This window comes from Panthera uncia, assembly GCF_023721935.1.
Source record: "Panthera uncia isolate 11264 chromosome C1 unlocalized genomic scaffold, Puncia_PCG_1.0 HiC_scaffold_4, whole genome shotgun sequence".
Lineage (NCBI taxonomy): Eukaryota > Metazoa > Chordata > Mammalia > Carnivora > Felidae > Panthera > Panthera uncia.
The window spans coordinates 102,533,296-102,555,399 of NW_026057585.1; the positions used below are offsets into that span (position 1 = coordinate 102,533,296).

A 22,104-nucleotide genomic window follows, 5' to 3' on the forward strand; every position below is an offset into this window, starting at 1 on the left:
CCATCCTTCCATCCATCCACCCATATTTCCTTCCATCCATCCATCCATCCATCCTTCCATCCATCCATCTTTCTATCCATCCACCCATCCATCCACCCTTCCTTCCTTCCTTCCTTCCTTCCAACCACTCATCCAGTTACACCTATCTATCCATCCATCCACCCATTCTTCCACCTCCATCTTTCCTTTCTTCCTTCCTTCCAACCACTCATCCACTTATACCTCTCATCTACCCACCCAGTCATGCACTACACTGAGTGCCATGCTCTGTGCTGGCTCTCGGAGGCCCAAAGTCCTGTGGTCTGGTTGCCCCAACCACGTCTCCTAACATAGATTGGAGGTCAAGCCCTGGAGGCTGGGTGTGAGCGGGCATGTGCACAGGTCTCTGTGGGCACAAAGGTGTGTTCTGCGTGCTGCAGGCTCTCGTGGGCAGAAAGGTGAATGGCACTGCTCTGGCAGAGAGAGGGACCAGAGCCATCTGAGTGGACCCCCATCTCCAGCACATGTGTCCATTTCCCAGGGAGTCTGTGGACAGCTGCACAAGGAATCCAGGGCTCTCGACTCCTGGGCATCCCAGGACCACAAAATGGGCAGGTGTCATGGTCTCCCTGGGTCAGGATATAAAACTCAGTCACTGGCTTAGGCAAACCTGGCCTTTCACCAAACTGCTGGCACACAGAAGCCACCAGGGGACAGGAGAGCCCTGATTTCCTGGCAGGTGACAAGGGAGGGAGGGAGTGCAGGGTGGTCACACCCCTTCCTGGGGGCTGGGGGTTTAAGGGGCCAGGTGCAGGGCTGGGGCCTGGGGGTCCGGGGAACTGATCACAGTTTGGGGGGTCTAGGGGTCAGAGCCAGGTAGAGGAAAGGTGGGGCTCGCTGTGCCCCCTCACCCGTGGAAGCATGGCCCACGGGCCCAACTGGGGCCCACCCCCAACCCACCGTCACTGCTCAGCCCCCCACCCCCACCTGGCTCCACCCCCAGCTTCTCTGGCTGGGCCCTCACAGCAGCCCCAGAACCTTCTGCTGCCTTCAGGTCACAGCAAAGCCCCGCCCACAGCTCTCCACCCCGCCCACCGGCCACCTCTGGCCTCTACCCTCATCTCCAGGCCTCTCCCCTGTAGCCAGAGAGGCCGAGGGGGGTCCCACCTAGACCTGCACAGAAGTGACCAGAAATGAGTGCCAGGCGTCAGGGGCTGGGGGTGGGGGCAGGAGGTGAAGAAGTTGCTCCACAGCAAGACTTAACCCGGAGGCGCTGGGGACAGTGGGTTGGCCATCTGAAGTGACATGAGTGCTCCGTGACCGGACCCTCACCCTCGTGGCTAACTGCAGGGGCCCCCACCTACCTGCGGGGGCTCGTAGGGAACCATGACGCTCTGCCTGCCTGTGACAGGGTCGTCCACGTACTGTGAGAGATTGTTGCCCTCCACGCGGATGAGGTGGCTGGCCGGAGCAGACTGTCCTGCCGGGAGGGGATACCGCTTCAGGGGGTTGCTCGGCTGGGGCCCGGTCACCCCTGTGCCAGACACATCGCAGCAGACTGGGGACCGCAAAGGCCAGCCCCACCAGCCTCCCAGGTGGGGCTCGGGCCGCCGGCCCTGATGCCCTCAGGGTGCCTGGCCCAGCATCGCTGCTGACCACTGTCCCCTGGGCACCTGCACCCCAGGCCCCAGGTACAGCTGGGAGGAAAAGGGGCTGGGGAGGGGACGTGCCGGGTCCACGCTGTCAGCCCCTGCTGTCTCCAAGCATGGACGCCCGAGGCGAGCCCTCCCTCCCGGGGTGCCCTGGCTGCTGGGCACGGGGCCGGGGGCCTCACCTTCATTGAAGTCTCGTCCGAGCTCATGGTTGGGGCAGCGCTTCACCACCTCAGTCACATGCTCTGCCTTCTTGTAGACGGGCATGGCCCGGATGACGGTGCCCGGGGGCGGCGGGGTGGACACCTTGATCTGGATGGGGCACGTCTTGGCGATTTGGCAGTAAAGCTTCTTCAGCAGCGGGGAGTACTGGTGGGGATCGGGGGGCAGGGTTGAGGCCCTGGCTCGGCACCCTCGCTCAGCTGCACCCCCCCCGCCCCAGCCAGGAGTCTCGCCCCTCCCCGCATCCCCTCGCCCACTCGGCAGCACCGGCCGCTTTGGGCACAGGGAGAGCAGACGGCTTTCATCCCGCCATCGCTGGCTGGAGAGGTTAGCACCATTACGTCCATCTCACGGGTGAGGCCAGGAAAGGCCGGGGAAGGGGGAAGCTGATGGAGAGTGGGGGCTGGGAGCCAGGGGTGCCCTGTCAAGCCCGGCTCCTCCCCACCCACCCCCCCCAGCGCTGTCAACCGTAGGCCCCCAGGGCCCAGCAAGAGCGCTTGCAAAGCCTACCCTTTAAAAATAGGAAGTTTTATAGTGTTTTTCAGATATGTTTCTCAATCGAGTGAAGAAGAATGTGAAACATTGAGTCCGAGGGGTTGAGCTCTGCAGCGTGGCATGGGCCACCGGGGACCTCAAAGCCCTAGTACCTGCAGCCCAGGGACCCTGTCCTAGGGAGGGTCAGATGATGCCCTTCCTGACCCTGGCAGGGGCCTCTGGGGGCAGTGGCCGGGGGACCAGGTCGCCCACCCAAGGACCCTCGCATGAGTTCACAGGAGACCTGCTGGTGACCACGGGGGTAGCCATTAGCTTCCAAGCTGACTGGCTTCTGGGCAGACCCGTCTGGGGCTCCTCATGCCTCCTTCCCCCAGGGACAGTGTTCCTGGTCTCAGGTTCCTGGCCCCACCCCACAATCTCCCTGCCCCCCCACAAATCCCCGGTGACCTGGAGTCACCCCAGACACAAAGTCCGGAGAGTGCCCCATCACACCCCACCATGGTGGGGTCAGAGAAACCGTACTGTACCAGGAGACACTGCTTCAGACAGGCGCCCAGCTGGGGTCCGGCCACCACTGTGTCAGGTGTACCACAGGGGACTGGCGACCACAGGCTGGGGCCCACGGTTCCCAGCGGGAAGTGTACCCACCGTGCTACGGTCAGGGCCGTTGAGGCCGGACACATGGACGACAGAGCCAGAGAAGGGGCAGGTCACAGCCCGCTTCTGCCAAGGAAGCTGGGGGCCCCGACACCCTCACACTGCAAAGGTAAGGCCCCCACTGGCCTCCAGAGCCCCCCCTCTGGCCACCAAGGCACACAATGGACCCTCAGCTACTCTAAGTGTACAAAAAGCAAGGGGTGGGAAACATAGGGAGATGGAACTTACGCAGAGCCCCAGAGCAGGGGGTCCCCGGTGCCCTCACAGCCTTTGGCCCCACAGTGTGAGCCATCCCTCCCCTGATGAGCTGACCGGGGCTCCCTCCTGGAAACACCCATCCCTGGGGTGGAGTTCAAGGCATTGTCGGGGTGTTGGACCTTGTTCAGCTTTCCCTTGGCGCTGAATTCAGTACCCGCCCCTCACACCCCCATCACAGAAGGAAACTGGATGCCGTGGGCTTCACCGCCCCTTCCCACTCGCCAGGCTCCCTGGAGCCAGGTGCAGCCTGCCACCCCATACCTGGGACCCCCACTTCTGGCGAGAAGCAGAGTCCCCAGACCTGCTTACAGTGCAGGAAAGAATGATCACACACAGCCCTGGGGAGGGGGGGGTTGCTGAGGCCCTTCTGGGAAGAGCAGAAAACAGGGCTCAGGGAGTGAGGGCAGCCTGCTTGTTGTGGGGCTCGGTCCTGCTTCCCAGGGGGTGACTGCTGACCTCCGATGTCCTCATCAGTACAAATGCTGCCCCTTCACTCCCCGAAGCACCAGTTTGGGGGATAAGCTGGGTGCCCCTGCCCAGGACAGCAGCAACCTGCCCGGCCCAAAGCAGACACCGGGTGCCCATTCGGCACCCCGCTCTCTTGTTGACCCACAGTGAGGCTTCAGAACAGGTCCCCGGCTCTCAGACAAGTGTGCAGGTGGTTTCAGGCAGGGAACTTCCAGGCAAGCATCCTGGAGGCCCTAGGAGAGGCTCAGCAGGAGAGCCGTCACCCAGGGGGTTTTCCTGATGGAGGAGGCCCCCCGGGAACTGTGAGCCCCGGCTGGCCTGCAGGGACCCGAACAGAACCAATGATAGGGGCAACCGGGGTCCAGAGGGCCATCCCTGCAGCAGTGTTTGTGGGGTGCCTATCGTTTGCCAGGCTCCAGAGTCACGAAAGAAAATGGGCTCTGAGGCCCCTTCAACCTTCAGAAGAATCTGGACTTACTGGAGGCTCCCGCCTGAAAGCGTCAAGAGGAGAATGGCCCCCGGGTTCTGGTGCTTGTCAGCGGGATGCTATACTCCACTGGACAGACCTCTCCCAGGCTGGGCAGGCGGCCCGCTGGCTGACCACACTTAACACCCTTGAGCCGTCCGGCCATGGCCTAGTGTGCAGTGTCACTTCCAGGCCGGATGGCTCCCCGCCCCTCTGCGAGCAGGCCCTCCAGTCCCCTCTCTGGGGCGACTACCCAGCGGCTCCCATCAGTCAGTCCTCCGACCTCGTGATCCATCCACGGCCTGAGATGGGGTCTGTTGGCCCCCCAAGGGCCAGGTGCCTTGGCTCATCAGCCAGCAGGGAGGGAGCAGGACTTCAGGTGCAGCCCCGCAGGCCTGTCCTGACAGTGGGGCGGGGCTTCAAGGCCCCTGACCGGCAGAGACTTTGTGAGCCTTCCTCTGCAGGCCCTGTGGCCGGAGGGGTGGGGGCGCCCCTTCGGTGTCCGTATCTGGGCGTCGGACCGAGGCCCCGAGGTCCGGGGGAAACGCAGGGGCGAGTGGCCGGCAGGCGGGGATGGGGGCGCCCGGGGGTGCTCTCCGTGTCAGGGGGCCGCAGGAGGTCCCAGGAAAACGCAGGGACACGTGGCCGGCGCCGGGTGGAGGAAGGGCGGGGACGGAGGGGCGCGCGGAGGACGCCCCGCCCTGGGGAGGAGCCGCGGGGAGCTGTCCGTGGTACCCGCGCCGGACCAGGCTGGGCTGGGAGCGCGGAGCCGCCTAGGGTGGGCGAAGAGAGAGGGCCCCCGCTTCCTCCCTCTGCGTCCCTGGCAGGGCGACCCCCAGCCTTGGGCCTGGTCCCACTCCCCACAGGGGTGTCCCTAGTCTAGTGCCACCCCAAGATGATTGATAATATGGCCGTGGGCACATACACCAGCCACCCCACCCCTGCGGGGATTGAAGCCACAAATGTCTAGCCCGGTCCTGGTAGAACAGCGAAGGGCCGGCTGGAGGGATGCCTTGAGGCTTCCCTACACTTGGTAGCATGTTGCAGGGGCACAGCTGCTGGGCTACAGGGGCGGGAGGTGGGCCTGGAGGGGGGAGGCGTGGGGTGGCCAAACCCAGGGTGGGGTCAGGGTGGAGTAGCCTGTGTCTAAGAAGGCGTGAGCCCCCACCCCCCAGCCAGCAGCTCCTGAGACTCAGGCATGGGCAGGTGGGGAGGAAGACTCCTGGGTCCTGTCTGGTCCACAGAGAAGGTCACGTGAAGACGCCTCCTCTCCCTCCCTCTTGCCTCTCCTTCCCTAGAACCGCTAGATGGATGTGTTTCAACAGATTCTGAGCTGATAAAATCTTATTTATCTTCGGCTGTTGACACAGAGCCGTCCAGACTTGCCTGCCCCGAGATGCATGTATCCCTTCGTGTTTGCAGGAAACGGTTTGCCCAAATGCTGGTGTCTGCCCATCCCTGCCCTCCCCCACCGGACCCTCCCCCCATTAGAGTCCTCGACAGGCCCTGTCTGGCTGGGAGCCCGGGGCCTGGCAGGGCTGGCGCGGGGGTGGCAGGCGAGAGGGTGGCGGGTGGCAGGCGAGGCTCCGTGGCTGTTAATTTCCTCGCACCCGCTCCCCAGCAGCTGGGTGCCCGGCATGGGCAGGTTTGGACAGGAGGAGAGTGGAGAGGTGATAATAGGTTGTCTGTCATTTTCCAGGGACGTGTAGCATCTTGCAAACCGCAAATACCGTTAACTAGCTTGGGCGAATCTGTTACAACAGATTCTGGAAGACGGAGCCTTGAGGGGGGGCTTTTATTTTTTTAAATGATTTTTTTTTATAGCCCACTTTTATCTGCTTCCCGCGTGTGTGTGTGTGTGTGTGTGTGTGTGCGTGCATGTGTGTTCAGAGCCACATTTCTCTCCTCTCTCAGGTTATGGACCCCTTTGAGGACCTACCCAAGGCCACAGACTCCCTTCCTCCCTAGAGAAACTCCCACAAGAACACTTACCAAGAAGCTGTGTGGGTTCATAGGGTGACCCCCAAGACCCACAGGGGACCTAGGTCAACAGCCCTCATTGACAGCCCTCCTGGGTAAGGAGGGGCCCCTGAGTGACACAAGCCACATTGCCACACCCCCTCCTGGTGGCCTCCCCTACTCCACGGAGAGCTGCTGGGACATGGAGTGGGCTCTGACATGTCAGGGAGGTCTGGGCAGGATAACAGGGAGGGTGCCAGTCTGTAACCATCACCCCAGCCCATTTCAGAGCACCCACGGACAGAAAGCGGTGAGGGTCCCTGCACAAGGAAACCCACAGCCAATGCCCCACCTTGGCCACAGGCCTGGTGGCTGGAGGCTCCTGGGAGCTCCTGGACGCCGGTAGGCTGCAACCGTGCCTGATAAAGAAGCCTGCCGAGAATCCTCAAGAGCTCCTGGCTAGGGGAGGACACACACACATCTGCTGACACCCTGCACAGGCTGGTCAGGGGCTCCCTCGCCGGGTGCCCAGAGAAGGATAAACGGGAGGCAAAAGTGGGCTTTGCGGGTGCCGAGTGACGCTGACCACTATCCAGGGGCATCCCCAGAGGCTGTGGGCCAGAGGCTGCCTACCTGTGAGAGGTGGGCCTGGGGCTGGCAGCGACACCCCTCAGGAGCCTGCCCCCCCACATCCTAGAGCCTGTTCCCAATCAAGGGAGCAGGAGCCCCTGGGACCCTCACGACCTGGAAGGACCATGCCTTGGGAAGTGGCAAGCATCCCCCTCAGGCACTCCCAGGCCACAGGGACTTGGGCCTACTCCACCCTCCTCCCACACATGGCTGCAAGCCGGGAAGGATGTCTCTGGTGGCTTCTGTCCTGGGCTAACATCAGGGGTAGGAGCACTGAGACCCCTGGGTCCCCTTTGTCTCCACCAGGCTAGCCCTGGGTCCAGGAAGACTGCCACTCAAAGAAGCATGCAGGGGGACAGAGCAAGGACACAGGTGCCAGGCACAACATGCTTCTTCCTCTGGCCTGGGGTCAGGGCAAGGGGGCCAATGGGCGGGGACTTGCCCTTGGCCTCAGATACCCAGGCCCTGCCATCTGGCCTCCCCTGGACCCTCAGGAGGGGGCCTTGAGGATGGAGAGGGTAAGCAGGATGTGTCTTTGGGGACCCAGCTGGGCTTGCGGGGAGCCCCAGCCTTCCCACCAGGAGCCACCCTCCTGGCCAAGAGCACAAATGGTGGCCACGTCTGAAGCACCAGGATCTGCCTCAGCCAGGCTCAAACATAGTTCCTCTGCCTGTGAACTTGGTTTCTGACTTTGCCAGCTGGAGAGCCCAAGCCTGTCTGTCCTGGCCTCCCAGAGAAGGCAGACACCCCACTGGCCGGCCCCATGGGGAAAACACTCTGGTAAGAATGCAGCAAGGCATGGCTGTGAGCCAGACCAGAGAACTACCCGTGTGGGGACAGAATGAGGAGGCTGGCCACCAGCCCGGCTCTGCTCACCACAGAGGGTCCCCTCAACTGCCAGGGGAAAGATCCCCTATGACCCTTAACGCCCACCTTCCCCTTCTGAGCTGCTTGGCCTTGTCAATGTAGCGCTCATAGGGTCAGCCCGCCTGGGCAGGGTGTGGGGGCCAGCAGGCACCTTCTGCTCAGAGGATGGTCCTGGGATCCTCTGACTGCAGGCACCCCATTCTGGACATGACTGCCAGTCTGGTGGGTGCAGGCACAGGTGGGCCAGCTCCTGCCCCCAGGGCCCAGAAGCTTCCAGATGGCCTGGGACTGGGGCCGGCCCAGCTGCAGGTGGCTTGGGAGCGGGGAGGTTGGCCCGGCCGTGGCCACAGTGGGGACGGGTATTCAGGATGGCCTCGATGGCCCTGTGTCGGCTCCAGCTGGGGGCCCTGGGCACGGGCTCTCCTGCCTCTGACCTTCCTGCCATGGAAGCTACAGGTCAGTCTCCAGTTCAGGACCTCAGTTACAGACCTGCCCTCTGGCCAGGCAGTGGTGAGCATGGTTTTTTCACTCTTAAGAAACTGCACCCTCTGCCAGCAGGACAGGAGCCCACAGCTTCTCCAGTGAGCTCGGGGATGCCCCGGACACGTGGGGATGGGCATTTTCCAGCTTTTAAGGCAATGGTTGGCTGGAATTGAAGATAAATACCCGGCGAAGCCCCGGGGGAAAAGGAGAGTTTGGGACCCTGAACATCTGACTGCCCTGCAGAGGGCAGTGGCTCCTAGTGCCAGGTGGTGAGCATGTGGCTCCCCCTCGTCTCATCCTCCCCAAGGCCCCGGAGGAGCCAGCTGGCTCCTCACATAGGAGGACGAGGAGGAGAGGGGAGGGGTTGCCTCGCCCCGGGGCCGTGGTGGACGAGGCAGGTCTGTAATCCCAGGGGGACCCTGGGCGTTAGGCCACCGCGGGATCCCCCAGCAACCCCTGAGCTTCCACTTTACTGAAGCTTGGAGCGCTAGTCACTTGTGAGAGGCGGTGCTCCTGCCCTAAAACGAGCCCGAGCGTAGCAGCCCTGTGGCCCTGTCCAGCCCGGGGGCCTCACACTTCACCCCAGCTCTGCCGCCCTCGGGTTTCTGCCCCCTCCTCTTCCTGGGGCCGCCTGGACAAATACACGGATCACCCCTGCAAGGCGGGGGGGGGGCGGGGGGGAGGCGTGGCCAGGGGACTTCTGGGGCCTGGGGTCCATGAACTCGAGCCCCGCTTCCAAAATCCTGACACGGATTTCCCCTGCAACTGACCACTGAAAAGCTTCACTGGTCGCTCAGCAGAGACCCTTGCCCAGAGTCCACAGGACGGGGGCGGGAGCCTCAGGACCGCGTGGCCTCCTCAGCCCCGGTTCCAGGAGGAGCTGTCCCCCCTATAACGGCAGCTACCGATGCTGGCTGGGCAGCCAGGGCCTGGGAGATGCCCAGGGAGAGGCGAGGAGGGGCTGTTCCCAGGCCCCGCTCCCGACTCCCCGGGCCCCGGGCCCCAGCCCCAGCCCCACTCGGCCTCCAAGGCCAAGTTCTGCAACCTCCAAGCCCAGGGGCCCCAGCGGCTGCAGAGGGTGGTGAGAGAAGTGATCCCCAGCTCAGGCCACAGGCTAGGGCGCCGACACCAGCCAGGGCCAGCCTGCAGGAAGCGGGTCCCCGCCCCAGGAGCTTTGCACAATGCAGGCAATCGCTTCAACTTCCCCTGTTCGCTCCTCATTCTGTCTCCACCACAGACACTGAGAGCTCTTCCCTCGGCCTTAAATACGTGTAACTGCTTCTGGTGCCAGTAAAAGGTATTAATTCCACTTATGCATTCCATAAACTTTTAGGATAACGCAATTGATACTGTGATCATGTCGGGACACATCCACTATTATTTTCCTGCTCGCAAACCTCCGAGGGGCTGGAAAGTTTTCTCCCGAATCCATTAGTGTTGACTCAGCCACATTCTGCCAGGAACCCCGTGGAGAACCTCTGTGTCTCCCGCCTGCCTTCCACAGGAGCCTCCGCGGCCAGGAGGGTGGCGCTCACGCTGCGTGAGCTGGCTGGCCCCCAAGACGGACAGACTGACGCTCGTGTGTGGGGCGGCTGGAGGTCATTCAGGGGGCTGTGTCCAGGCCCCCCCCCGGGGACTAGCTGAGCCGTCACGCCACGTGCACCCTCACCATCACGCCTCACGCTACCCAGCTGGGCCGGGGCTCCGACCGTCCCAAGCCTCTTGCCTGGCCTCGGACCCCCCTCCCAAACCTACCAAACCCCAAGGACAGCCCTCTTCCCTGGCGAGGCCCAGCCTAGGAGCCGGGGGAGACTGAGCTGGGCTGGACGGCATCCAGATGCCCCTCTCATCGGCTGCTCCTCCAGGCTCCTGGGACCAGCCGTCCGTGTCACCGCCAATCCCTGGGGGGGCTGCGGGGTGAGAGTGGCCGTCAGGGCCCAGAGGCCAGGCTGGAGGGTGCCGGGGAGGGCTTGGGACAGCGACAAAGGCACAATCAGTGCCATCGCCGGCCGGGCTCCACTGTCCACCGGTCCAAAGAGCATCAGCGCCCCCGGGTGCCAGCCCTCACTCGCCGCCCTGACCTTTTCGATGTAGGTCTCTCCTTGACGCCCCCAGATCCCCGAGGAGCGCCGACACGGGACAGGCCCTCACCAGGACGGCTCAACAGCAGCGGTTTGTGGGGCGCTCTCCGGGCTCCAGGCCCCGTTAGAAGTGGTCCCAGGAGGCAGCTCATTTGTCCTATCACGACCCCACCCTCAGACCCAGGCCCAGAGAAGTGCAGCAGACCCGAGACCTGGACCCTGCCAGCCAAACTCTCCCACCTCGTCCCGTCCCTGGCCCCCAGTTTATAATCTTGGAGGCTGAACACACATCCCTTGTCTGCTCAGTTATGCTTGACCCGCCGGTCCTGGCCTGTGGGCGGGAGGGGTTGTCAGAACCCTGGGTTGGGACCAGAAGAGGCTGCACGTGTGCACATGTGTTTGTGTATGCCTGTGCACGTCTGCGTGTGCCTGTCTTCACGCGTGTGCAAGGTGTTTCCGTATGTGCATCCGCGTGTGGCACGCACGCCTGTGAGCTGAGGGCTCCCCTCGGTGCCCAAGGAGCATGGATGTGAGATGTGGGGGTGCTCGCAGGGGGCCTCGGCCAGGCACAGGCCAAAGACCCCATTAACAGCTGCGGTCCCTTGGGGACTTGGTGAGGGTGTTTTTTCCGAGCGGGGACAGGAGTGAAGGCAACAGTCAATTTGGAATTGTACTTGAGAAAAATATGAATTATCTATCAGTTACCAGGCATCCGGCACGGCGGGAGCCACGCACCGCGCGGTGCGGAGCCCAGACAGCGCGCCCGGGAAGCAAGTCCGGGCAGCGCCCGCGCAGCCAGACCCCCAGAGCTGCGAGCAGGCGGGCGGCCGGGCAGTCCCCGTCCTGCACCGTGATCCCGGGCAGGGAAAGGAGCCTACGGGGGGTCTTCTCCCAGAGAGCCAAGGTGCCAAAAATCTCATTATCAACGTCTGTCCCACCTCCACCCCCTGCACTGACGAGGTCTGGCGCGGGGGGGGGGGGGGAACTGTGTGCTCCAACAACACCTCCTTCTCAGAGCAGCCACGCAAAAGCAGAGGGCCCAGGCAGGGAGGTGGGGATCGGGGCTCGGGCACGCGGGGCAGGGTTGGTCGGGGCTTGTGGGCAGAGCCGCTGGGCAAAGGTAAGCCCTCCCCTGCCCTCTGGTGTGGCTGGCCGGGGCAGGCCACCCCATGGGGCCAGTTAGGAGCAGACAACTGTGACCCAGCCATGGGCTTTCCACCCTTAATGTCACTCCCCTGCCAGGGGAGGTGGGGACAGAGGCCCCAGGTGGGGGGTGGGGAGGGGGGGACAGCCAGCCGAGGCACAGCTTCTGTCCCTTCCTGAGGACCAGCTCAGACCATCCAAGGCACTCCAAGTCCCCCAGGACACTGCAGAGACCCCTCCTGCCTCCTCAAACAGTGGAGAGGAAGACAGCCGGGACCCCCCTCCAGTGCTTGCCAAAATTCCTAGGGGTCCGGCAGCTCAGGCTTGGGTGACAGCATTGGTGCAGGAGGCTGGGACCCTCCCCTGAGAAGCTGGAGGAAGGGCTCGGGGAACAGTATGAACATGGAGTAGGAGTGGTAGTGAGTCTCCTGTCACCAGAGGTGTGCCAGTGTGGGGATGCCTCAGGAGCCTCCTGACCTGGCTTACAGTCACCCAGTCAAACCTCAAATCGGGGTGGGAGGACCAGGACCCCGCAGGCAGTAAGAGAACCCTCTAGCACTTGCAGCCTCAGAACCTCACCCAGGAGGACCAGCCCTATGGCACCCCATCCCCAGCTCTGCCGCTAAGGTGACACACTGCTCCTACTGTGCCAGCCCGAGCTGCGTGGGCAACAGCCCTTTAAGCCTTACCACCAGCGACAAGGGACACTGCAGGAAAAAGTCGCGAATGAGGAAAACTGGGCGCCCACGGGGTGGGAGCCCCAGACCAGAGATGGGTCAGCAGCTGGGGTGTCAGGGGGAGCTGTGACTTGGATGCCAGACCCAGACTGGCCCCTGCAGAGCCTGACCAGCTCCCTGTGGTTCCACCCCACCCCCACCCACAGAAGCGTGGGAAACAGCCCAGCAGGGCAGTGGGGATCGTGGGACCCCTCCCCCCCCCTTAAAGCAGCAGAGCCCCCGGGTCACCCGCTTGGTGCTCCTGAAGGGACACGGCCACCCTGCCTGGAGACTTCCCTGTTCCAGGGTCCTGTTTCCACGGACTGGGGGAGACCATGGAGCTGCTGTCCCCTGCAGGAGGTGACGCTGTCCCGTGGCCAGGACCCCCTAGATGTGTCCGGGGTAGGTACTGGGCAAGGCTCACTGTCCTTGTCCTGTGGGGGGGGGGGGTGGCAGGTGACCTGCCAATGCCCTGCGTGCCCTACCCTCAGAGGAAAGCCTGTGGTCCGTCCTGGGGATCTCCGGGTCTCTGCTGCGTTCCTGCCCCCGTGGGCATGTCTGGCAGCCCCTTCCCCTCGCAGCCGCAGCAGCGCGGTTCAGCGATTAGGACCGTAACCCCAGTGACCCCACGACCGGGAAGCCGGCCACGGGGTTCCCATCTGGCCCTTACTAACGGCATAACTCCGAGCGAGCTATTTTCCCTCCGGTGCCTCCTTCCTTGGCTGTAAAATGGGACGATAACAGATTCTATCTCGCGCGTTGCTGGGTGGTTTCTAGAGTAAACTCGAAGCACCAGTGGGTGTGCGGGATGCCATCCGAGCTGGCAACGTCCCCACCAGGGGCCAGAATGCCCCCAAGCACGGCGCCAGAGACCCAAGTCCGCACAGCTGCCGACCCAGCCCTGACGTCCCGGCCTCACACCCACGCTCACAGACAACAACCCAGAGACTGTGCGGGCACAGCCCAAGCCCGCCAACCGCCGGACTCCGGACCTCCCCGCCGCCCCGCACCACCCGCAGGAAGTGGCCTCTGCAGACCCCGGGGGGGGGGGGCGATCCACGCACCTCCTGCTCACCCAGGACAGGACGCAAACCCCACCGGGCTGCGGGGATGCCGGCGGGTCCCCCTGAGGATGGTCTGCCCCTCTGGGGCCCCGCGGAGGCTGGCCGCTCTGGCCGTGTCCGTCCGAGGGGTGGGCACGCCCAGACTGCCCAGCCCCAGACCCGCCTCCTGCCCGACGCTCCTCCCGGAGGCGGCCGGGAACCCCGCGCGCGGACACCCGGCCGGCCGCCCGGGGCGATCACCCCTCCCCGGCCCGCACCCCGCAGGCGCCCCTGGCAGCGGACGCACAACTCACCGTCCAGGTGGCCGACTTGGCCGTGCTCGACTGCTGGAAAGTAACGTCGAAGTGGTGGGGGCCGGGGTAGTCGGCGTTGGAGGGGATGGCCGGTGCGGGCGACATGGTGTCGAAGGTGGAGCTGGGCTGCGCGTAGGGCGAGTGGGTGGGCACGCTGGCGGCGTGCTCGGGGGTGTAGGGGCTGGCCGAGGCCGCTCGGCTGCTCATCTGGTCCATGGTGCTGTTCAGCAGATTGAACTGGGGCTAACGTGGGAAGGGGGAGGGAGGGGGACACACAGTCAGGCTGGAGAGTGGAAACGCGCGGCCAGAGGTGTCCTGTTACAGGAGACTTAAAGGGCCAGCAGCTCAGTCATCCCAAATATTTCCCCGTCCCCCCCCCCCCCACCCGACAGGTCACTGCTTGTGTTGGGATAAACTGACATATTCACCTCGCCTCCCCCCTCCATCGGCTCCGGGTGCCAGGGTTTCCGGGGCTCCACCAAGCACACCTGGAGGGAGCTGCTGGTGGGGGTGGCTCCCGGCCCTCCGGACCCTCTCACAGGCCAGCAGACTCAGCGGCACTCTCCAGGGGGCGGTATCCAGCCGGACACCCTCGCCTCCCACCCTGTGTTCCAGCCAGAAGCGGGGAGACCCCAGGCCCAGGGAGCCCAACTGTGGGAGAGGCGGGCCCCCGGCAGAGGGTGGCCCCAGCGTGTGGGGCCCATAGTCCCCTCCTACTGGTCCACATCCTAACCCTAACCCGGGAGCCCAGCCCCTCCCCACCCCACCCCCACACAGGAGGAACAGGGACTCTAAGCTGTACTGTGTGTGTGCACCCCCAGCTCACCCCCTTGGGGTCCCGGGACCCCGAGATGGGCCAGCCCCTGCCTGGGGCTTGAGGAGGCCCCAGCAAGGGGACCAGCCCAATCTAGGGCAGATCAGACTCCTCCTGGAGGGCCGGCAAGGAAGACACCTTTCCCAATCTGGAGGCTTCGAGCGGCAGGTGGGCTGACAGAGCAAAGAGCAGCTGATATTGGCCAGAAGGGCTCCTACCTGCAAACCTGTGAGCTGCTTTCTGTGCCAGGATGGCGGTGAGGTTTACTGTAATCCTCTCTAGGAGCCCGAGGTGGACACTGCCATTATCGCGTTTCACAGACGGGGACACTGAGGCACGTAGAGGGAGTGACCGGCCTGGGGTGAGGCAGTGGCCCCGAGAGCCCCGGACACGGGTGGGGATGGTGGGAACTGCGGGCAGAGGGCCTGGGGTCCCCCTGGGGGGCAGGGACAGACCAGCAGCAAGCGTGGGGTGGGGGGCTTGCCCTGCAGCCCCCGCCTCACCAGCCTGCCTTCTCCAAATTGCAAAGCACAGGGGTGCATCCCCCAGGGTGACCGGCTGTTCAGCCCCTCTCTGCCTCCTCCATCAGGAGAGAGGTGTGCATAACCCAGAGCCCCTCCAGCTCAGCATCCGTCTGGAAAGCACACGTTCCCCCATCGGGCCTGCTGGTGACAAGGGTCCTTGGAGCCTCTACCGAAGACTGCCAGTCTGAAGGAAGCTTACCACAAGGGCTGATGGAGCGCAAGAAGGTGACAGGTGGCCATGGCTTCGTGGCTCCTGGAGCCCAGGATGCTCCAGCCCCCAGGGGACAGCCACTGGAGCCCCCCCCCCCCCCCGCTGAAACTGCCATCGGACGGACCCCTCGGGCAGGCCTCAGGCCTTTTCCGTTTGGACCTCCGGAGCCGTGGCCCGCTGTGAACCTGGGGAAGGGCCGGCAGCAGGACAGGGGGGCGGCGGACAGGGGACCCCTGCAGGGCAACCGCAGAGGCCTCCTTCCCCGCTCTGGCTCCCCACAGCCTTCTGTGCCTTCACCTGTCAACCTGGGAGGCCCCGGCACCCAGATGAGCAAACTGTGGGGTCCGTCTGAGGGAGCAGTGGGACACAACCATTCCGGAGTCAGACACGCCCTACAGGGAGCGCCACCAGCGAGGGCACAAAGCCAGCCACAGACGCGAGTATGCCTGCCGTGGGGTCCCCGCTGACGGCCGGCCGAGTCCAGCCGGAGGCAGAGCAGTTGGCCACCAGGGCCTGGGTGGGGCTGGGGGCAGAGGCTAAGGGGCAGCTGGTTTCCTTCGGAGGTGATGAAGAGGTTCTAAAATTCACCGTCAAGGCGGGTACACACAGCTGTGAATATACGAAAACCCACCGAATTGCACACTTGAAATGGGTGAATTGCGTGTCAGGTAAAATGTAAGTCGATCAAGCTGTTTAAAACAAAACAACTGGGGACCGGCTCCTCCCCTCTCCTGGCCCAGCAGGGGCGGGGGGCAGGGGCGGGGGGGGGGGGCGGGGAGGAGAGCAAGCCTCCCCGCTCCACGTGGGGCCCGGGCCGGGGACCCCGGCGCGCCCTCACAGCCGAGGCAGCTGCTGTGGGCGTGGGCGCCCCGACTGCACACACTTGGCCACGAGAACATAAAGGGCAGAATCCAGCTCACGATTTCACGTTCAGCACGCGCCGAAACGGGCACCGTTTCCCATAAGTGAGATAAAGTGTGAAGTTACTTCCACGGGTTTCTTTTCACCGTTCGTTTTTCGACGTGGCTACTGGAAATCGCACGTGCAGCTCACACCCATCTGCTCCGGGCCGGGCCAGAGCCCAGGCCGCCAGGGGCTCACGGCATTCCGGAGGCTGCCACCTTCCCCAGCATCACAACAGCTGCGATCAGCAGCCCGGCCCCTGTCGGGGTACCACGGGCTCTCATTACAGAGTGCTTCCCGAGAGGCCTGCCGAGCGGGCGAGTGAGCGAGTGAGCGAGTGAATGAATGAATGAATGACGGAGCGTGGGTGTGCCAGGCAATAGGAGGTCTCCCCCGGACCGATGCCCGGGATTGAAGGCCAGGTGGGAAGCCGGCCCTCCCACTCAAGGAGGCTGAGAGCCCACCGGGTCCGGGGGGGAGGGCGGGGGTCCCAGCCTGCACCCTCCTCCCCAGGCTCCGTGACCTCTCTCTTCCCTCCCAGGTGACCAGCCGTGGCCCTGGGCGACTGGGGTGCCAGTTGCGCCCTGGGCGACTGAAGGGCTGTGGGAGCCTCGGGGAGCACGGCACAACCCGGGGTGCAGGTCTGTCCCCCTCCCCGCCCCCTCCCGACGGGACGGCCCAGGCCAGCAGGGCAAAGGGCCCCCACGGCCCCCCCCTCCCAGAAATGTGAGACAGCCCCACGACGACAACAACGTTGTTCAGATTTTAACTTGTCCACATTCTTTACCGATCTGCGGCGGGTGCCAGGGAATTAGTCACTGAACCAAAAGAGCAAGGCTGATAGCATCATGTACCCAGCAGCCACAAGGGGCAGGGCCCGCGTGCGGGAGCCCTCGTGAGCGGGAAGGGAGCGCTCTGCACACCGGGCGGGCGCCTCAGACAGGCTCCCTCTGTCTGCCCACGAGCCAGCCCCGGTGGCCTGTGCGCACCCTCCTCCCTCCCGCCCCGTGACTCCGTGGCATTTTGTGGTCCAGCTTCCTGAGGAGCGCCCCTCCTCCCTAGGAGAGCGTCGGGCCCCTGTGCGGGGCCAGGGCCATCCCTGCTACCCTTCCTCTGAGTCCTGCTTCCCCAGGGACACCTGCGCCCACACCCCCAGGAAATGGCAGAGGGCAGAGGTTTCTGTCCCGTTTGCTTTGTGCCGTTTCCGCTTTGCTGCAGGGAACCCCGCTGCTTAGGAAATGAGGCGGCTTTTGCATGCCTCCCGAAAGGTCCTTCCTTCCTTCCCTTTGCATTCCTTCCCAGTCGGATGGGGTGCACTGCAACCTGGGGACCAGCCCCACCCGACCTCGCTGTCCAAACCGGGCCCAGCACAGCCACAGAGAAGCCTGGGGAGCCCTTCGTCCAGACCGGAGGCCCCTGGCAGCGGGAGGAACCTCGGGCAAAACCAGGACTTTTTTGGTTTGTTTGCTTTCAAGCAGAACTCCCAAGAGAGCGGGCTGATTAGGACATGCCCAGCCCGGGGCGGCCCGCATGTGCCTACATGTGCGTGCAGGGCTCCTGGGCCCGACCCAAGCAGGGCTGCGGGCGGGCGGGCGGCTTCCCCTCCAGGTCCCGCGGAGGATGCACCGGGCCCGGGCTCCGGGAGGGGCTGGGGCCGGGGGAGTACATCTCCCCCCAGATCCTCAGTGAGACCTGCTGGACCCTGGCGGATGGCCTGGGGGCTCCTCCCACCAGGGCCAGACAGGCCCCCCAACAGTCTCTGTCCATTTGCTCCACAAACATGTTTTCTGGTGCTCTCTGCCGACTTGGAGGGGACAGCGGGCAGGGGCAGAGAGGGTGGACGTGCCCTCAGGGTGCAGGCAGTTCTGGCCAGTGCACCAGGGAATCCATCCCACAGCCTCTGCAGGGGGCCAGGCTGGCTCCCAGGGTCAGCACCTCTGGGGCCAGAAACACAGGCAAGGGCACACATAGGCCTCGGGGCCACATGCCCGAGTGTGCTCACACGCAGGGCCCAGAACACGCGCTGGGAAGGGGCAAGGGGCTTAGACCTCAGGCTGCGGCCTCCAGCAGAGGGAGGAGGCTGCCCGATGGGAGGCCCCACCCCCGGCGTGGAGGTCCTGAACTGTGTCTGTGTCTGTTTCTGGCCCTCTTCTGGGAAAGGAGCTGGTCTCTGGCAGGGACAGCGAGTGGAGTCCCAGGGAAAGGGGGTCCTGCCCCAGGAGCAGTAGGGAGAGGACAGAAGGAACCGCCCTGGGGTGGGGGTGTCCCAGCTTCCAGCCCGCCCTGCCCTGCATCCCCAGCCTCGGGGCCTCCCCTGCTCTGCAGACCGCGGGGGGCTGTCACAGCACAGAGCAGCAGCAGCAGAGCTTAGCACGGGGCTGGGGGCGGGAGGGGGGGGTGCATCAAGCTGGGGATGGCTGCACTGTCCTCACACAGGGGGGACACTCACTTTGGCCAGGGTCTCAGGTTTCAGCCCCTGCCCCTGCCCAGGGGGTAGCGGAGAATGGGGGCTGGGTGGGGGGGGGGGGTTCAGAGGCCCCGGGAGCCAGGCCCCAGTGCCCCAGGCACCCCCACAGGCAGCAGAGGGTCCGGCCTGCCCACTGGTCCTCCTCTCCCGGGAACCTGAGCTCAGCCCAGCCCTCCAGCCCCTGCCCCACAGGCTAGACCTTGCCGCCCAAGCCCCCAGGGCGCGGGGTCCCCACAGGTGGTCAGGTGGTGGTGCCTGGGCTGGTGATCCCAGAACGCAGGGCTCTCCTGGCCATCCCACTGCCCACCTAACACCCTCCAGAACAGGACTCTCTAATGTGCCCAGGTCCAGGATTGGTGCCACCCACAAGGACCGTGTCCTGGGGCAAAAGGAGAAGGACAGGAGGGACCCCTCAGGTCCAGCAGGGTAGAGCAGGGCTCTGAGGTCCGCAGACCTGGGGGCCGAGGCCCCCCCCCCCCATGTGACCCAGCCGGGACTCCACCGCTCTCGGCCTCAGCTTTCTATTACAAAGTAGGGGTGAAGCCATCCATAGGACCGCTGTGGGGATCAGGAGGGTCCAGGAAGGCCATAACCTGTGACTGTACATCAGGAGGAATGACCCCTGCCCAGGAGGCCCCCCCCAGAGCCAGGGAGCCAACTGAGCTGGACACACCCCTCTCCCCTCCCCCTCCTCTGCACAAAGGCCCAACAAGGTAAGGGCTGCAGGGAAACAAGCTGGGCCACCCCCAGACCCTCCCCACTCAGAGTTCAGGGCCGAGCGCCAGGCACAGGGAGGGGGTGAGCGGGGAGGCCCCCGTACCCCAGAGAGGCCACATCCCACCGTCCCATCGCGCCCAGCCCCAGACTGGAGGCTCAGAAAACTCTGGGCTGAAGGAAACGGACCCTGGAACTCAGCACACACGTGGGCCCACAGCACCGCTCTTGCCCTGGGTGCTCTTTGGGGTCAAAGGCAGGTCCTGCCTCCGGGAGCGGCCACAACGCACGGCTGGGTTTGCACTTGGAGAAGATTCTCATTTTATGTGTTTATTGACAATCGGTAAACCATCTCAAGCGGGTTTCAGGGATGTAGATGGAAAGCAAACTGCTCTTAAAGTTTGTGTGCCGGTTGCCTCGGCCTCCCCTGCCTTCCCGGCACCCGTGGCTAGTAAGACGGGAGGGAAAGTCAGACTGGCTGTGAGCACGCGGCCCGCGACCAAGGGCAGCTGCCGCACGCAGCATCCCCCGGGTGGACCTTATTTTTCTAGTGAAAGTCGTAACAGAAAACCTTGTCAGTAAAACTTCAGACGACTCTTCTTATGTCCCCAGAGGCTCAGTTCCAGGCTGACTCACCTAGTAGAGGGGACTTGAGGGAGAGAGGAGACCTCCAGACTCGTCCCTGCACCAGGCCAAGCAGGAGCAGCGGGAGACACTGGGCTCAAACACTGATTCAAAAGATAGAGCCCCTGGGCCTCTGGCGGGGGGGGGGGGGCGGCGGCGTTGATAAAGGGTCCCCCAAGGAGCCCCCATCCCAGCCTCCTTTGTACCTCTTGTCCGTACCACAGGGCCTTTGCTCCTGCTGTCCCCCTCCTGGAACACTGTCTGTCTCCTTGCCACCTGAAAAGCCTTTCAAGGCTCACCTCCTCTTAGGAGCTTCCCTGGCTCTTTTCACCTGCCTCTGTGTTCTGGGGCTTTCTCTCTCGCTTTTCTGGGTAGTGTGACAAACACCATGACCCACACCCTTGTGGGTGCGTACCTCGTGGGTGTCCATTTTCCTCTGGCTTTAACCCCGAAACACAGCTTAACCCCGAAACACTTGACCAACATAGGCTTAGGGGCACCGATACCCCACGCTGTCAAAAATGCAAGTATGACTTTTTACTACTAACCTACTGTTGACCAGAAACCTTACCGATACCATAAAGTCACGTAACACAGATTTTATAAGCCACATGGGTCATATACCATGTTCTTACTATGAAGTAAACCAGGGAAAAGAAAATTTTATTAAGAAAATCATAAGGAGGGGCGCCTGGGTGGCTCAGTCGGTTAAGCACCTGACTCTTGATTTCAGCTCGGGTCAGGATCTCACGGTCTAGTGAGTTCAGCACAGAGCCTGCTAGGGATTCTCTGTCTCCCTCTCTCTCTGGAACTTCCCCACTCACGCTGTCTCTGTCTCTGTCAAAATAAATAGATAACTTGAAAAGCTTTTTTCTTTTCAATCATAAGGAAGAGGAAATACATTTCAGTATTGCGCTGTATTTAGTAAAAAACAAAACACAGCCAACAAGACTGAGCTGTTCCAAGCTATGCTATCCAAAGCTCAGCTCTGACTGTCTATTCACGCCTCTTGAAAAACCTGCAGCAAAGAGCTTCCACAGCTGACCTGGCTAAGCTCGTCCAGCATCGTGTACCCTTGACCCTCAGGAAGTTCTTTCTGGACACTAAAGCCCACTTCCCTCGCTGCATTTCGGGCCGAGGCTGCTCTGAACCGAGAGCAGCAAGTGAAGTCAGCTGCCTGTATCTCTGCTCTGTGACCCCGGCCGGCCTCCTGGGTGTCACGCGGGGGACCCCCGAGTGTCCAGAAGGGGAGGCGAGGCTGCAGAGCCGGTCCTATCAGGGTCCTCTATCTGCCCCCTGAGGCTCCTGACCATGGGGGGTGAGGACATTTCCCAAGCACTTCCGAAGAAAGCCGAGAGGTCCAAATGCAACTCGTCACAAAGTCCACCCGTGACCTTCCCAGACGTGGAAGGCGGCGATGCACCTGGCCTGAGGCTTCACGGGTTCCTCTCTCCTCCCTCCTTGCCTCCTGCCCTCCCCAGCATGCCTTGCTGGGTCCCGACGCCCCGCCCCGCCTGCCGTGTCCACCGCTCCCCACGCCTGCGGCACCGCGTGCATCCCGTGCTGCCCGAGGGCCCGGCAAAGACTGCTCCCTTCACGGCCGCAGGTGAACAGTCGGGAGGAAGAGTCGGCCTTTGGCAGACAGCCGCCCTGGCTTCCCTGGCCCCTTCCCCATCCCGTTGGCCAGGTTCTGCCCTCCAGCCTCCAACCTCAGAGCCACCTCCCCCAGGAAGCATCCTGGCCCGGCTGCCCCTCCAGCCAGGAGCTAGGGCTGGAGCTGAGCCCAACAGTAAGACACAGCAATGGATCCTTTCCCAGGTTGGCGGCCCCGGGGTGGGAACCACATCACCGTCCGGCTGCGTGGCCCCCGTCTTTGTGGAAAATGGGTGAACGGTGTCGGCCGTGGCTTCCTCATGGGACCACAGTGGATCTGACTGGAGAGGTGGATACAAGGGTCTTTACCGGGCCCTCTGCCCGGATGTCCTCCCCAGACCTCCGCTCAGGAGGCTCCCCTGACTCCCCCTCGGATGTTACCTCCTGGGGTGAGGCCAGCTCGGCGCTCCCCACTCCTGGGACGCGGCACCGCCTGAGCCGGGGCACGGGGGTGCGAGCATCATTCTCTCCCGCACGGTTGGGGCAGGGTGTGCGGAGTTGGGGAGACGGGGCCTCAGCTCTGCGGCCCCTTCGCCCCTGCTGTGGGCTCCGGGGGTGGGCAGGCGGGCACCCCACGGATCTCAGAGGGCTCTGCCTTGGGGGGTTCCCTCCCACCCCCCGCAGGCTTCTGCTCTGACCCCAGCGTCCCCCGGCTCTCCGCAGAACACTGATACCAGAGGTTTCATAGGGCATGAGACTCCGAGCCCCCTGGTCTTCTCTGGCAGGCATGTCTGGGCTTGGGTGCAGCCTCACCCAGAGGT

At 63.7% G+C, this 22,104-nt stretch overlaps 1 protein-coding gene across 1 annotated transcript in view; it reads right to left on the reverse strand.

The window, feature by feature from the left end:
• The window catches only part of TP73 (tumor protein p73), a 65,491-nt gene that overhangs the window by 10,620 nt on the left and 32,767 nt on the right, over positions 1-22,104 (reverse strand). The window contains exons 4-6 of the mRNA XM_049618221.1: positions 13,434-13,676; positions 1,814-2,000; positions 1,344-1,459 (exon numbers count right to left, since the gene is read on the reverse strand). Coding sequence (XP_049474178.1) covers positions 1,344-1,459; positions 1,814-2,000; positions 13,434-13,676 — 546 coding nt within the window. The remainder of the gene's footprint in view (positions 1-1,343; positions 1,460-1,813; positions 2,001-13,433; positions 13,677-22,104) is intronic.